Source organism: Erithacus rubecula, assembly GCF_903797595.1.
Source record: "Erithacus rubecula genome assembly, chromosome: 28".
In the NCBI taxonomy this organism is placed as follows: Eukaryota; Metazoa; Chordata; class Aves; order Passeriformes; family Muscicapidae; genus Erithacus; species Erithacus rubecula.
In genome coordinates, this window is record NC_136680.1 from 2,640,512 (window position 1) to 2,655,938 (window position 15,427).

Below are 15,427 nucleotides of genomic sequence, written 5' to 3' on the forward strand. Positions count from 1 at the left end.
GGTAAGAGATGTGGAAACATAAGTGTTACAGGTCAACAAGCACCTGGCAGGATGAAATGAGGAAACCTGGGATAAAGCCAGCGCTGAGCCCCTCAGTGTGGGGAGATTGGGGAGGGCTCGGAGGGGGCACCCAGAGCTCGGTGTGGCTCTGCGGGGCACGGCAGGGCCGGGCAGGGCCTCGGTGTGTCCGTGCTCGGCACCGAGCGCCGGGAGGGCTGAGCTGCCCTCGCAGGCCCGGGCCTGGCCCGCTCCGGGCAGCCTGCGCCGCCATCCCAGCGGCCCTACCCGCCAGGCGCGGCCCAACCCCGGCCCGCAGAGGGCGAGGGGAGGCGGCGGCTCCGCGCCCGGCCCGGCCGCGCCCGGTCACGGGAGGCTCCGCTGCCATCCCGGCCCGCCCCGCCACGGCCGCCCAGTCCGCCACCTTCCCATAATGCCCGGCGGCCCCGCCCCGCTCCAGGAACGCGCGTCCGTGCGCCTTCCCCCCCCCCGCGACCGGCCCCAAAACCCTGCGCTCCGATTGTGTCGCGGCGCCTCGTCCCGCCCGTCCGGGCCCGCCCCGCTGAGCGCCGCGCTCTCCCATTGGTCCCGGCCGCTGTCAGTCAGCGCTTGTTTTCGGCGGCAGCGGGTTGGGTTGCGCCGGCTCGTCGGTGTCTCGGCGGAGCCGTGCGGAGGAGCGGCGGCGCAGCCGGGCGAGAGCGGCGCGGGGGCGGCGGCGGCGGCGCTGGCGCTGGGCCCGGCCGCAGCACTCGGGGGCCGGGGCGAGGGCCGGGCCGGGCCGGCGCCGCGCAGGGCGGGAGGGTGGGGAGGGAAGGGGCCGCGGGACGCGGGAGCGGGCCGGGCCGAGCTCCCGGCCTGTGCGGAGAACGGTGGTCGGTGCCGGGGGGTGGGGGGGTGGGCGGGGGCGTCCCGGCCGCGACGCGACCATGACTCTGGAGTCCATGATGGCCTGTTGCCTGAGCGAACGAGGTGAAGGAGTCGAAGCGCATCAACGCCGAGATCGAGAAGCAGCTGCGGAGGGACAAGCGCGACGCGCCGCCGCGAGCTGAAGCTGCTGCTTCTGGGTGAGGAGCGGCGCCGGGTCCGGCCGCAGCGGCCGCGCGGGGCCCGGCCCGGGGCTCGGCAGGTCCGGGGGGCCGGGCCGGGCCGGGCGGGGAGCGGGTGTGGCGGGGAAGCGGCGGGAGCCATCCCCGCCTCAGCCCGGCGCTCGGGGCCGCTCCCGAGCCGTGCGGGGCGGCCGCCTCATTGGCTGCCCTTTGTTTGATTTTGTGATGCGTTCGCTGTCAAAATGGGTTTTGACACAACCAGGAACTAAGCGGCTGAAATTCCTGGTTGTTGAAGGCGGGCACGCACACGGGCGCGTGAAATTTGTCTGGAGGAAACGATTCTCGGCGGTGTGCTGGCCTTGGTTAGCATGTGGAAATCCGCTGGTGGAGTTGGTGCTTTTCGGGATTGTGGGTGAATTCCTGGGCCTTGGGTGAACGTCTGTGGAAAAACTGGCCTGTGGCTCGTAAACCACAGAGTTTCCCCCGGGGCGAGAGCTGGGAGAGGCAGCAGGGCTGGGAGCTGGTTCTGCAGGGGGATAGGCAGCGGGAATGCTGGAGTTGTGTCTTGGTCAGAGGTGGAGATCACCTGTGCAGCCATATGGATCTAGGGCTTCGAGTGGGAACAGTAGTGTTCCCTGTGCAGATGGGTAACTGTGCCGTGTTTGGATGAGTTGAGAGGGTTGGGTAATCAGTTGCAAACTGATACCTGCAGGCATGTAACTCCATGAGTTTGATGTTCATGCCTAGGTAGCCCCCAAATTTAAACTGAAGTTTCTTCGTGGGTAGCGTGATTTAACGTTGCTTGTGTGAAATGTATCCTGCTTTGTGTCTTGGGTTATTATTATTGAATTATTACCTTGACAAGAAATTTGAAGCAGATCTGATGGATCTGTTGACAAGCCATTAAGGTCCTCCTAAAGAAGGAGGTTGACCCTTGTGGAAAAAAAAAAAAAAAATCAGAAAACCACTGCAGAAGTGTGGAAAGGCTGTGTGTGCCCAGCCCCTTGAAGGTCTTCAGTACCAACACTGGTGCCTGGTGATAATTGTCAAGTAAAGGCCAGGGCTTCCCTTCTGACTCTGAATAATTCACAATTAATGTAGTGTTGTTTTTAGTGTGAAAGGTAAAATCAAAGGCTGCACATTTCTGCTCTTTGGAGATGCTGTGGCAGTTTCTGTAAGGCATCTTGGAGAGGAGGGAAGGTGTCCCTCACTCTCATGCTTCCCTAAAAGCAGTCCCACAGAAGCAGCTGTGTCAAAATAGGTTGTCGCTATAGGATAGATCTGGGTTAAGAAGATCCCACTGGATCTAAAGATTTCACTTTAGAAATAATTCAAGTTGCTCAAAAATCCTTTCTAAAAGATACAGATTCAACATCAGATTAAAAAAAAACACATAGAAGGTGGTTATTATTGGATAAGCAGCACTCCTAGGTGTAGACAGTGTTTGCAGGGTGCTTTTCACTGGACACAGCACATTGCCCACCTTCAGCTGGCACAGGTAACCTGTGTTCTCCCTCCTTGGTGTAACTGCTGCTTGCAGGGATTTCTTCTGTTGTTCTATGGAGTTCTTATATTTACAAGTATTAATGACTGATTTTAGTGAGAGGGCTTTCCCAAAATCTCCAAAATTTTGAGTGTGTGAAGGGAGTTGCCACCTTGTAGAAACTGTTAAATTTTTCTTGTCACTACATCTGGTGGCAGTTACTTTGTTGAAGCCTAAAACAGGAAATAGAGGTGAAGAATAACATTGCTAATCAATGATGAACCTGTTAATAAGAAATTCAAGGTGTTGGACATTGCCATCTGGTACAAGGTAGTAATTTATCTTTTTACTGGGTGGGGAGGATATTTTGTACAAAAATTACTTGTGATTAAGCATGGATGCTGTTGATTGAGCAATGTATTTAAAAGAGCCCGTGGGATATTGGGGCATCATTAAGAAGTTACTGTAAACTCTGCTACTTTCCCATGTTGGCAGAAGAAGTGGTGAATTCAGATTATCTCCTGTCAGATTAGAAAGGGTTTTGTGCCCTGAGAATTGTAGTTCTTGCCCACCAGAGCTTGTAACCTGCTGGTGTAGTGCTGTGCCTCAGGGAAAGCAAAAGGCACCTTTAAAAAAAATAAACCAAACCAAAAACCTACTACCAATAACCAAAACCAACCCTCAAACCAAAAAAAGGGTGGTGATGGAGTGACAGGAAGAATCTGTGTTTGAACTCTTAAGTTCTGTAGCAAGCAAAGGTCTGGTGTTGAGGTTTCTCTTTTATTTTCATCATTGAAATGCTTTGAAGCACCACCTTTTTTTTTTTTTTCCTTCTCAGTTTTGGTCTCTGTGGTAAAAGACAAGGAAGTATTTCTCACCACCCTGATAGAAACCACAAAAGATCTCAGTTTCCAGTTTTCCCCCCACTTAGGTTGCACCTTTGTATTCAAGATGGAGATAGTTTGATGAATTTTGATAGTGTCTCCAGTGTTAATTTCTGTCTGTGCTGACATGATTTCTGTCAGTTCTTGGTGTTCATTTCAAACATTCTGCTTCTAGTTAGGTGCTTGTTGCTTTTATCTGTGCATTTTTATTTGTTTGCCTTTTCGCCTACCAAGATAAAATGAGTAACTGAGTATCTACATGCGAGTAGTAATTGTGTATTGGGATGAATGAGATCATGTCTGAATCCATCTCTCCCTTGGTGTGAGGAGGATCTGGTGGTGCCTGTGGGGAGAGCCAGCATTTAATACAGGTCAAAAGGATTTGAAATTACTGATGTGATACATTTTGAGTTTTTGGTAGTCAGCTGGGCTGGACCACTGTGTTAGAAAGGTGTGGGGTTTTTATCATCATGGTAGCAAATCTTAGAAGATTGAACAAAAGCACTCTACAGAAAGGTAGTGGTGTCCATTTATGCTGATGAAGTGTGGAGGTGATCTCATCCCAGGTGACACCTGTCCTGTGTGTCCCCTCCACAAAGGTCTGTGTGCACGGGGCAGGTGTCACCGGGGACGTCCCAGCTGAACCGTGAATTTAGCAAGGCTCTGTCACTGCCTGCACACCATCTGATGGCCTTTTTCTCTCCAGCTCACTCTGTTTGAAAGTTCCCACTGTCCTTTGGTATCATCTGGTGGCCTTCACATGCCGAGTGACACTGCTGTGGGGCCATAAAAGTGGGAGTGGAAGGAGCTGCCCGAGTGACGGTGCAGGAAGCCGGCGCTGCCCTGTGCTGTGTCCTGCCCTCCCATCTGCTCCGGGCCCGGCAGTAAAACCTGGAGCAGAAGGAAGAGGAGGAAGCAGTGGCCTTGCTGAGCAGGCTGCAGCCCGTGGGGACCCAGGCACGGCACCGACAGCTGGAGCAGTGGCCTACTCTGCTCTCCCTGCCAGACGCCATTTTTAACTCCCTCGCACCCGGAGCAGGATCGCAGCAATCCTGCCACGCTCGGGGCTGGGGATTAAACCTCTGCACACTGGTTTGGGATGCAAGGCAGATGTGCTGCATGTCAGATGCATAAGCAAAGAGTTTCTTGAGCTTCACTCTCCTTTAGAGTTGATCTATTTTTTTCCTGTTGTGTTTGGTTCTTTCCTGTGAAAAGACACGTCGTGTATAAGGCCAAAAGCAGTTAGTGCTAAAAGAACCAAAAGAAAATTTGCTGTTTACTGGGCTTCTCCTGGCCACTCACTGCTGAGTCTGTAGCACTTTGCTGGCTTGAGAGTGTGTCCAGGCCCTTCCTGGCTGGTTGTAGCATCTTGCTGGAGTATCTGGGAATAGGTCAGGTGTGACGGGCAAGGGCCTCTTGACGCAGGACGTGTGGGAGTGGCTGTAACGTGAGATTTGGGATAAGTACCACAGCTCCTTTTGCAAAGGACAAGGTGTCTTCCTTCCACACTGTCGGGTTTGTAAAGGGGATGAACGATCCAGCTTGTCTTTTACCAGGCTGGGAAGTGACAAAAAGGGGGTTGGGAGTTGTGTGTGTGCTTGGGTGTAGTGATAGGAGCTTTCATCTGTCGTGGGTTTTGCTCCTGGTGGCTCCTAACTCACTCTCTTGCATCCTGTAGGCACTGGGGAGAGTGGGAAAAGCACGTTCATTAAGCAAATGCGTATAATTCATGGCTCAGGCTACTCTGAAGAGGACAAAAAAGGCTTCACCAAGCTGGTGTACCAAAACATCTTCACTGCCATGCAGTCTATGATAAGAGCCATGGAAACGCTGAAAATTCTGTACAAATATGAACAGAACAAGGTAAGTTTCTCAGTTTGTTGCACATCTTTGGTCAGGGAGGATTTTGAGTTCTTGTTTGTTTGTGTCTTTCTGCATTGCAACCTCAACCTCCCTGAACTCTTTCCTATAAACTTCTTATGACATTTTCTTGATTCCCAACTCCTTTTACTTGGTTGTGTTAAGAGATAGAGCAATTTTGCATGGTTGGTGCACTGGTGTGCCTATGAGTGGTGGGAACAAGGGGTTGGGATATGATGGAAGGGATAGGAAGGGTGTTACTGTTACTCATTTCAATTCAGGGTTGTTAAATGTGTTGGCAATTTCTTTGCATGTGTTGCTGTTCTTATTGGAACTTGGAGCTTGAAAAATACATGCTGGACCCAAAAGATACAGACCTATGCTGGTAGTTAGCCCTGTTTCTGCAATCCTTCTGTTTTTCTGGTAGCTACTGACCAAGGATACAAACCTTCCTTGAAGAATTTTGGTCTCAACCACATGAACATACTGATTTTAGGACCAGGAATTAATTTTAGACAGATCTGATCTAAATTATTTTATCTTTTTGAGGGGGAGGACAGTGAGAGTGAGGACATGCCAGGAAAATAGATTTTTTTTTTTTAGCATATTTTGCTTTTTTAATGCTTAATATCCTTAATATTTTGAAGTTGTATTTTATCTAACTGGTCACACAGTGTATTTGAGCAGATTTTTGGATAATTCTTGGTAGGGACTGGATGGTGCCCCTTTCCTGCCTGTGAAAATAGGCAGAGTGTGAGAAAGCTTTGCCTGTGCTTTATGTGAGGCATGGTGGAGGGGTTCTGATAAATAAAATCTGCCAGCTTTAGCTTACTGTAACTTGTACAGAACTTCACTTTGTTTTTTATTTATTGGGGGTATTGGCAAAAGCCCCTTGGTGTGGATAATCACCTCACACACCACAGGCTGTGGTATTACTGTAGTCCTTCCTTTGCTTAGCTGTTGTAGGATGGGTGTTTTTATGTCCCCCAGACTTGTTTTTTCTTTACTTTTTCTTTCTTTTCTTCTTTTCAATCTCCAGGCCAATGCAGTGCTGATCCGAGAAGTGGATGTAGAAAAGGTCATGACATTTGAGCAGCCATATGTAAGTGCAATTAAAACATTGTGGAATGACCCTGGAATACAAGAGTGTTATGACAGGAGAAGAGAATATCAACTTTCTGATTCAGCTAAATAGTGAGTATACAATCACTGTGGTGGGAGTGATGGTCTAACAAATTATACCTGTCCACATCTTTTTTATTGAAGTCCTGAGTTTGTTTCCTTATCATTTGCTGTTTTTCCTGAGAGTATGAGGTGTTCTGGTGGATGTTAAGGGTATTCATACATCTGCTTCAGGATATACCTGAGGCCTGATTATTCTGTTATTCCATCTGTATTGATGCTGTCTCTGGGAGAGCAGGAAATCTGCTCTTTCTCTTCAAGTTTGTCTTTGGCCTACAGGTGTAAGTGGATGTGTAACTCATATTTTATTATTTACAAATCCATTCAGTTTGGCAATGTACAGAGGATATTTTACATTTATAAGTAAATAAGTGTATGTTTCTATATTTATAAGTAGAAAACCTCAGATGAGACTTAATCCTGAAACATAAAGCATTAAAAGAATTCAGACATCTGCCTTTCTCATTACACTACAGAAAGCCTTCATATAGCAGTTCTTACATCTATATATTTATGTGCTGCAACCTAAGGTAGTTTTTCCTTTTTTTTCCTTGTTTTTTTTTTTCTTTCCCACTGTCCTGCTTGCAGCTATCTCAGCGATGTGGATCGTATTGCCACCCCAGGATATCTACCAACTCAGCAAGATGTGCTACGGGTTAGAGTCCCTACAACTGGGATCATAGAGTACCCCTTTGACCTAGAGAATATTATCTTCAGGTACTGGAGGTGTCTTCATGTTACAGCTCTGAGGCAGCAGGGAGATGGGGTCAGGAAGGAGAAGTTCTGGCTTGCTTTAGTGGTTTGAGTGGATGTGTGATGGGTGCTCCTCTAATTGGGCTGGGTTGATGTTTTGGCTGTCAGAAAACTGAACCTGCTTTTGAATCAATGACTCTTCAGACCCAGGGAATCATCTTGGTGTCCTTCCTGGGAAGGATTGCACTGCTGCTGTCTCAGGCTGAAATTGTGGCTTGTGAAGCAGCTGAGGGGTGTGTTGAGAGCTGGAGCCACCAAGGGCTGACACCTCTTTTGCAGAAATATTCCTGTACCCAGCACCTGCCTTGAGAGCTGGTTTTCTGTGCCTACCTTGTGCTCTCAGGGTGGCACCAAAACTTGCTGCCCTTGCTGCTGCAGCAACAGGTGGTATTTGCAGGTTTAAGCCAGCAACTGAGCCTGGCATGACCAGGCTGAACACAGCAATATTCCTGTTTCACTCTGGTGCTTGGTGCTCTCTGTCCTTCCCCACCACAGTGTGGCCAGAGAGGAATAAAGGAACCTGCATCCTCTCTCTTAAACCATTTGGTTACAGAAATGCACAAATCTCCTCTCCCTGTTCTGTTTTGCTGACCTAGGGAGTAGGTGTAGGATTTTATCAAAGGTGAACCACGTGTGTGGCTCTTCAGGTGAGTGCCAGAATAGCTTTAGTGTGCTGTACAGGTGGGACTTGGAACTGAGAGGCTGAAGTGTGTGCCTGTTAAACAGCACATTCCAACAAAAGTGTAACAACTAAAGAAAGATTTGGGTGGGGGAGAAGCTTTGAGGCAAGCAGGTGCTTTAATTAAAAATAAAAATAGTTTGCTCACATGACAGAGCACAGTTTTGAAGGACTTGTCTTTTCAGTCTTTTCAGACTCAGGGCTGCTGCTGAGCAAACCAGAGCAGAATGCAACAAAAATGGTAAAGAATGAGTTTGGCATTACTCAACTGTGGCCATTCTTTCAGTTTTGGTGTATTTCTGGACCAGGGTATTTTGTAAACTTACTGGATGGTAACTGTCACATCCCTGTGCTAGATTAACTGGAATGTTAAAGAACCAAATTAATTCTCATTGTTTGCTGGTCCTTGCATTCAGAGAACTGCAGCTACCTCTGTGATACTCTATGTACTTCTCTTCTTTAGAATGGTGGATGTTGGAGGTCAAAGATCAGAACGAAGGAAGTGGATCCATTGCTTTGAAAATGTGACTTCCATCATGTTTTTAGTAGCACTTAGTGAATATGACCAAGTTCTGGTGGAATCGGATAATGAGGTGAGCCAAAGAGTGGGAGCTCTGCAGAAGGGAGGAAGGAGAGGAGGGAGAAAGGAAAAGAGGGAGGAATATCTTTAGTAGTTTTTGAAAGGCTGGTACCCAGGTGCTTGGTGCAAAGTTGGATTAGCTACTATTATTGGTTTTGGCCTTCAGTTCTTGTTGCAAAGGGAACACGAGCCTTGATGGGTCATGATGTCCCTGAGGATGGAAAAGGCAGAGGGCATTCAATTCATCTGGACTTCTCAAGTGAAAACTGAAATTATCTGAAGTTGCAGAGTCCCTTGTGCCATGGGCACTGTGCAAGTGCTCCCAAATCACCCCTTCCCCTTCCTGCACTGGGTTATTTCAGGCTTTTCTGTCTTGTGAGATGATGACTGCACTCTTTGAAGGTGCAAATCTGAATTTTGGCAGTTGCTAATAGATTAAAAACCTGTTATTAGATAACAATAGTTGCTCTTTTTCTAGTAGACAAAATATGCAAAGTATCATTGGACAGTCCTCTCACACAACTGTTAAGGCATAAAATGACTTTTAAGTCTTTTGATGTGAAAGGCTTGGCAAATAAATGAAACTTGAGTCCCTCAGATTTTGCATTTCCTTTCCATTTACTGATCCAGCTTGAACCAGAATCAACCTGGGGCCAAAGTATTTTGTGTATATGTTGAGATGCTGAATTACTGCAGGTCTGAGTGGATGTGCAGGCAGCAGAAAGGCATTTTAGTGCTCCTCTGTGAAAACAGAATTTTCTTTTTCTGATTTCAGAACCGGATGGAAGAGAGTAAAGCTCTCTTTCGAACCATTATAACTTATCCATGGTTCCAAACTCTTCTGTTATCCTCTTTCTCAACAAGAAGATTTGTTGGAAGACAAGATCCTGTATTCCCACCTTGTTGACTATTTCCCAGAGTTTGATGGTGAGTGGTTTTTAAGAGGGAACACTTGATGGGGTGGAGATGATTTGGTTAAAACTTACTTGTTTCTTAAAGAACACTCAGATCTAGAGGTGGAGAAAAGATTAATTGAGGAAAGAATGCCTACAATAAGAAAACATCACAAAAATATCTTAATCATGCATAGACAACTGGAATCTGATAGGATAATTAAATAATGAGCCTCTCCTAGATGAAGAATTACCCCCTCCAATATGCACTGCAAAGTATGAAACAATGGAAGTCTAATTTACACAAATAACCACTTTCAAAACATGGCAGTTTATTGATATTCTGGACTTTTTAACCTTCTAGTCAAGAGGGTTTGACTTTGTTTTGAGAATCTGACTGGTCAAATACCCAAGTTGTTCAAATGATGCTGCTAAAAAATCTTCCTGTAGCTTGAAATTCCTTATTAATCGTGCCATCTGACTGTTGTGGGGAAATAATATCTATGTGAAACAAAGAATTTCCCATCTGAAACAAAGTCCTTAGCCAAAATATTGTTTCAGGCTCTTCATTTGAGTGCATTTAAAGGCTGGCTGGTAGACATCTGTACAGGGCTGAAATGAAATCAAAGTGGTGAGAATGAGAGCAGGCAACTGTTCTCACCATGTTTGTTTATTATTCTGTAGATTATTGTTTAAAAAATAGAAGGTAAAGGAAGAATTACCATTTTGCAAACAGCTTTCATCTTTTAGAGGACTGATGAAATTGCTCTTGGTTAATTGTCCTCCTACATCTGGAGTTCCTGCTTGGAGCTCTAGTGGGAACAGCAAGTTTTTCCAGCAGGCTGAAGAGCTGCTGCCCAAACAGTGCCTGCTTCAAATGGAGCTTTAGAGCTGGAGACAGACCCCAGCTTCAGGGGGTGTTGGGTACTTCCATTTTTTCCTACAAGTAGCTCCTTCAGAGGTGCTGCTGGCCTGTTAGTGGGAGGTTGCCCATCAGATTTGCTCTCAAGAGATGGTGTTTGCCATGCAATAACAGCAGTCCTGTGAAGGAAATTGCAGTAGGTGACTATTTTCTGGGGGCCTGTCAGCAATGTGAGTTTAAACTTGGCCAAAATTCCCATTTTTCAGCTCCTGTGAGGTGACCAACTGGATTAGACTGACTGTATTTTGACTGGCAGTAACCCTTATTTCCAAAATACACATTTTTGTCTCTCAGCCTGTGAGATCCACCTTTAGGTGGATCTTCTTTAGGAAGAAATTTGCACCCCATTTCAATGGGAGAGCATTTAGTGGTATCTGTCCAGCATCTGCCACTGGTAGCCAGTGGATGCTCCCACCCAGGATTGTTCTAAGGTCTGAATTTCAAAGTAGGATCTCAACTGACCCAGTGCCCTTTTGGGATTTGGTTAGACAGCTGAAAAACATAAGACAGTTCAGCTCTTGGAACTTTTATCCCATCAATCATCTTAATTTCTTCTTTAAAGCTCTGTAACCCATAGGAAAAAATGCTGTTGGATCAGTTGCTGCATCTGAGGGATGTGAATCCATTCACTGGTGTCTCTGTTTGCTGCAGGCCCACAGAGGGATGCACAGGCAGCCCGTGAGTTCATCCTCAAGATGTTTGTGGATTTAAATCCCGACAGTGATAAAATCATCTATTCCCATTTCACATGTGCCACAGACACAGAAAACATCCGTTTCGTCTTTGCAGCTGTCAAGGACACCATCCTACAGCTCAACCTGAAGGAGTATAACCTGGTTTGACCTGCTCTGCTCTTGCCCCTTGAGAGGCTTCTTTGTGAAGAAAAGACAAAAAAAAAAAAAAAGAAATTTTAAATATGACAGGAAAAAAAAAAAAAAAAAGTTTTAATTTTTGATGATGTAATGATTGCAAATTGTCTGATCTGTGGAGTGGCAAGTGCTCGGTGTTATCCTGGAGTCTCATGTCTCTGTCCACAGAGTAGTTGATTTCATATTTTTAACAAATTGCTTTTATGTCACAGTTAACGGGGATATGCCTCATTTCTTCAGCACCTTGCTTACTTCTTAATTTTTGCCAAGCAGCTAAGGCAGCCTCATCTTGATCTTTCCTTTGTTGCTAAGCCACGTTTTATTTTTTTTTTTCCCCCTTTTATTCCCGTGGTATATGTAGAAAAAAACAAAAATCCCCAACACTTTCCAGCTGAGATTGTGAATTCACTGGACTGTGGGAGTGCAGAATGCTACTGGTCCCTTTGCCTTGTGCTATAGGGTGCCTCTGGTGTAATTTGCTTATCCTGCTTCCCTCCCCTCCTTCTTTCCCTTCCCTTCCCCAGGACACGCTCCATGGTTCACTGTGATGAAATGTTGGGGAGGAGCAATTGCTCTCCAACTGTTGTGAAAAAAAAAAAAAAAAAACCCAGAAAAAGGCAAAACAAACAAAAAGAAGCCATCACTTTTCCATTCTTTATATGTTCTGAGTAATTTTTTATTATCAATTATAAAAGGTATGGAGACTGTGATTTTTTTTTTTTTTAAATTATTGATGTTCTATACATAGTTTGCTATGTGTTGCTGTATTTTGTTCATGGACTACAAATGATGGAAGCTCTTGGAGCAATAGCTGCTGAGCCTGGGGAAGTGCCTGACTGTAATTGTTCTTTTTTTTTTTCCTTTAATTTTATTTTATTTCATTTTTATTTCTTCTTTTTTTTTTCCTTTTTCCCACACACACAAACACATCCCACCCACACCACAAGCACGTGGCCGTGTGTGCACAAGGCTCAGTCTGCAGAGAGGAACTGTTTTGTTGGGTAGAGCTCTTGACATCAATGAGCAACTTCTCTATGCAGCAGTTACCAAAAGCACACTGAGTGGTTGTGGCATTTGAGCATCAGACTTTGCCTGGATTGAAAACCTTAGTCTTGTGCCATCCTCTAGGTCTTTTCTTGCTGCCTAGTAGCAATCAAGCCTTGTTTTATTGCATTTTGTGCCAGTGTGTGAATGACTTTGCAAGAATTCCTCAGCCTTGTCCAGCTTGCAGAGTTTCAGAGAGGACCAGAGCTGGAGGGTGACAGGATCTGGTAGGATTTTTATTTGGGGAGATTGAGGATAGCTCTTGGAGGGAGCAGCAGTTCTGTCTCTCCTGTTCATGCATTCCCCTGAGGCACACTGTGCTGTGTCCCTTTTGGAGGAGTATGGGATCCCCTTTGGAAGACTTGCACACCTCCTTGCTGCAGGGTGCCTGTGCTCATTGTGTTAGCAGTGCTGGTTAATTGTTAGCAGTGGCTGCTGCAGGACCCAGAGAGCCCTGCCCTGGCTGCACCTGGTGAGAGGCAGCAGCACTTGCTGGAAGGCAGAGTGAGTGCAGTTCTCCATTCTGAACACCACCTGAATCTCCACTGAGCAGAAGGAGATGAAGCCTTTGCACATAGGAAAGCTTTATTTTCCAGGAGCTGAGGCAAGTCAAGGTGCTGAAGGGCTGCTGCCAGCCTGGGAGAAAAGTGCATTGGCAAGGCAGGGAGAGAGGGAGTGGGAAGCAGGAGATGTGACCCACGGCTGGACGTGTGTCAGTCAGCCATCACTGATGCTTCTGTTTAATTCCAACTAGCAGCATTGGGTCCAAATTCTCTGGATCACCCAGATTGCCCCCTTGAAGGCTGCCAGTAGAAAAAAGACTAAACGAGCTGCACTGTTGAAGGGGGCTGTTGATATTTTGTCTCTTTTGTAGACAGAGCACTACATCAGTGTTTTGCACAACATTGTAAGAGTAAATCTAACTATCTGAGATGCTTAAGATGCTTTGATCTAGAACACTAAACTATGGAGGGACATAATTTTGAATAATTATGTTGGTAGGTCCCTCATTTTCCAGAGTAGCCGAGCGAAGCTTCTGCGTGCTCAGAGCACTGCAGAGCAAAGCAAGCTCAGCTCCAAGTGATTACAGAGCTCAAGTTGGAACAGTAGCCATGGGACCAACAGTTGAAGAGCCAGTCTGAGTGGTGATGCTGAGGGAAACACAGCATCTCTTTAGACTAGCCATGCTCTGGACTGCATTTAACCCTTTGGGAAGAATGAGAGGGATTCCCATGTGTCAGACAGCTTTGCATCAATTTTACTGCTTTTTTTATTTTTTTTTTTCATCTTTATGCCAAATTGATCCAGTTTGTAGAAATTGTCTTATAAAGAGGAATTTATAATCATATATTCTAAGTGCTGCTCCTCTGAAGCAGACAGCAGCACCAGCCTCTTCCGCTTCTGTGATCCTTTTGTAAATGGTTCACACTACAGCTGTTGCCAGCAATGAGCCTGGCACTGAGATACACAGGTTCTTGGAAAATAACTTCCCAGAAGTTTCTCTTTTCCAAGGTGAATGATGGTGGTACTTCCACTTGAATCAGAAACTTTTTTCGTCTTGTTTTTGTACCTTCCCCTTTCTTTAAGAGCTGCTGCCCTGGCACAGGAGGAGGGATCTTGGCATCTGTCTCTTGCAGAGTGACTCTGCATCGTGGCAGGCAACTGTGGGAGGCTGTGGGCACAAGGATTTAGGGAATGTGCTGTACCTTGTGGGGCACCTGCTTGGGGTAGCTGTTGGCCTGAGAAGTGGCTCAGGGCAGGGAGGGAAGGGCCAAGCATTGCTGAGTGGCTCTCGTTGAGTTCCTGGAGCCTCCTCCTGGTCTGGGGTAGGAATGGGTCAGACCTGTACACGTCACCTGGAGTTGTCTGTGACTGTATCATGTGTGAGAAGATACCAGTGTTAGCACGTGCTTTCCTTAGTAAGCAGCTGCTTGTGTGCCTCCAGCTTGGCCAGTGAAGTGTTCCTGCAGAACTGGCTCCTGTCTCTGTTGGCTGGCAAATGCCTGCCCTAAGCAAAAGTGCCAAACCTTAAAGCCAATTTGCCTGTATCAACCTTTCTGAAGGTGAGGCCTGTCAGAATCCTCTGCAGGTTGAGAGTGACTTTCAGAAGAGAGGTAAAATTGGGTTGTTGTAGGGAATCTAGAGTCTGAGGAGTTGGTCTCCTTGCTAACCTCTGCTCCTTGTGCACTTTTAATCTTTGTTCTGTCGAAGAAACCAACTTCCTTTGAACTAGTTTGAAACTTGAAGTCAGTGAGCAGAGGACCATCCCTTTTCCTTGCACCATTCCATGTGGATTGGCTACCTGGTGAGCAAAAGCCCCTTCCAGCTGCAGCGTGTCAGCTCCTGCCCTTCCTGCCTCCCCCTTCTCCTCGAGTTGGATTCTTTGGTCTCTTGTTGTTGCTTCCTAGCAATGTTGGCCTTGCGTTCAACTATGGTTTTTCTTCATGTGTTTTATTGGTTTAAAAAAAAAAAAAAAAAAAAAAAAAAGACAAAAAAATAATTAAAAAGAAAAAAAAAAAAAAAAGTACTTCCGGAGTGTGCTGACCATTGTATTGTCCTGTACAGAGCCCAGGTCGTTAGAGTCCAGCAGAGATAAAGTGTGTTATGCAGCACCCAGTTTTTTAAGAGTATGGTTTGTGCCAATGCCCCTTCTTTAGTAGTGCCAGAGACTCTTTACAAGTGCCAATGTGGTGGAAATTATTTGGTTATACTTGTATATTATAGGATCCTGATTTAAGACAATTTAAACATTATCCTATTTAAAAAGAATACTATATAAAATGCTGTTTTTAAACCTTGTCATTTGCAATGCATGTATTGTTGTGCGTGTTGGGGGGCGGGGAGGGAAGAGGGTAGGGTAAAGGAGTTTCTGAATAAGATGCCCAGTGTCAGGATCTATTCAGACTCCAAACTGTCTCATTCCAGTCCAGGAGTGTGATTGTTTCTTGGAATGATCCCACTCTGACAGCTGGGCAACACGCTTATTACAGAAATATCTGATGGAAATTGATTTTCATATCTTTCTCCTGAAATAAACTCTCTGTTTGAAATTGGAATAAATTTTGTTCCTAAAAGCCGTGGTGGTTGTGTGTGTGTTTCTTCTCTCCTGTCTTCTCCTCTTCCTCCCTGGTACCCTGTGGGACCTGCTGTCAGAAAATCAGGCATAGAAACAAAGAATGTTTTGGTAAATAAAAGGTACAATGCACCATAATTATATATAATGTACTGTACCAAT

At 46.1% G+C, this 15,427-nt stretch overlaps 1 protein-coding gene across 1 annotated transcript; it reads left to right on the forward strand.

Annotated features, from left to right (window-relative positions):
* Nucleotides 1-923: 923 nt before the first annotated feature.
* On the forward strand, nucleotides 924-14,716 carry GNA11 (G protein subunit alpha 11; the record flags this gene model as incomplete). Its single annotated transcript, XM_079328650.1, is given in 11 exon segments — nucleotides 924-962; nucleotides 964-1,032; nucleotides 1,034-1,061; nucleotides 5,089-5,273; nucleotides 6,310-6,464; nucleotides 7,041-7,169; nucleotides 8,348-8,477; nucleotides 9,240-9,294; nucleotides 9,297-9,326; nucleotides 9,329-9,391; nucleotides 10,931-14,716. Coding segments are annotated over 11 exon segments (1,074 nt in total). The 3' UTR covers nucleotides 11,122-14,716.
* Between the last annotated feature and the right edge of the window lie 711 nt (nucleotides 14,717-15,427).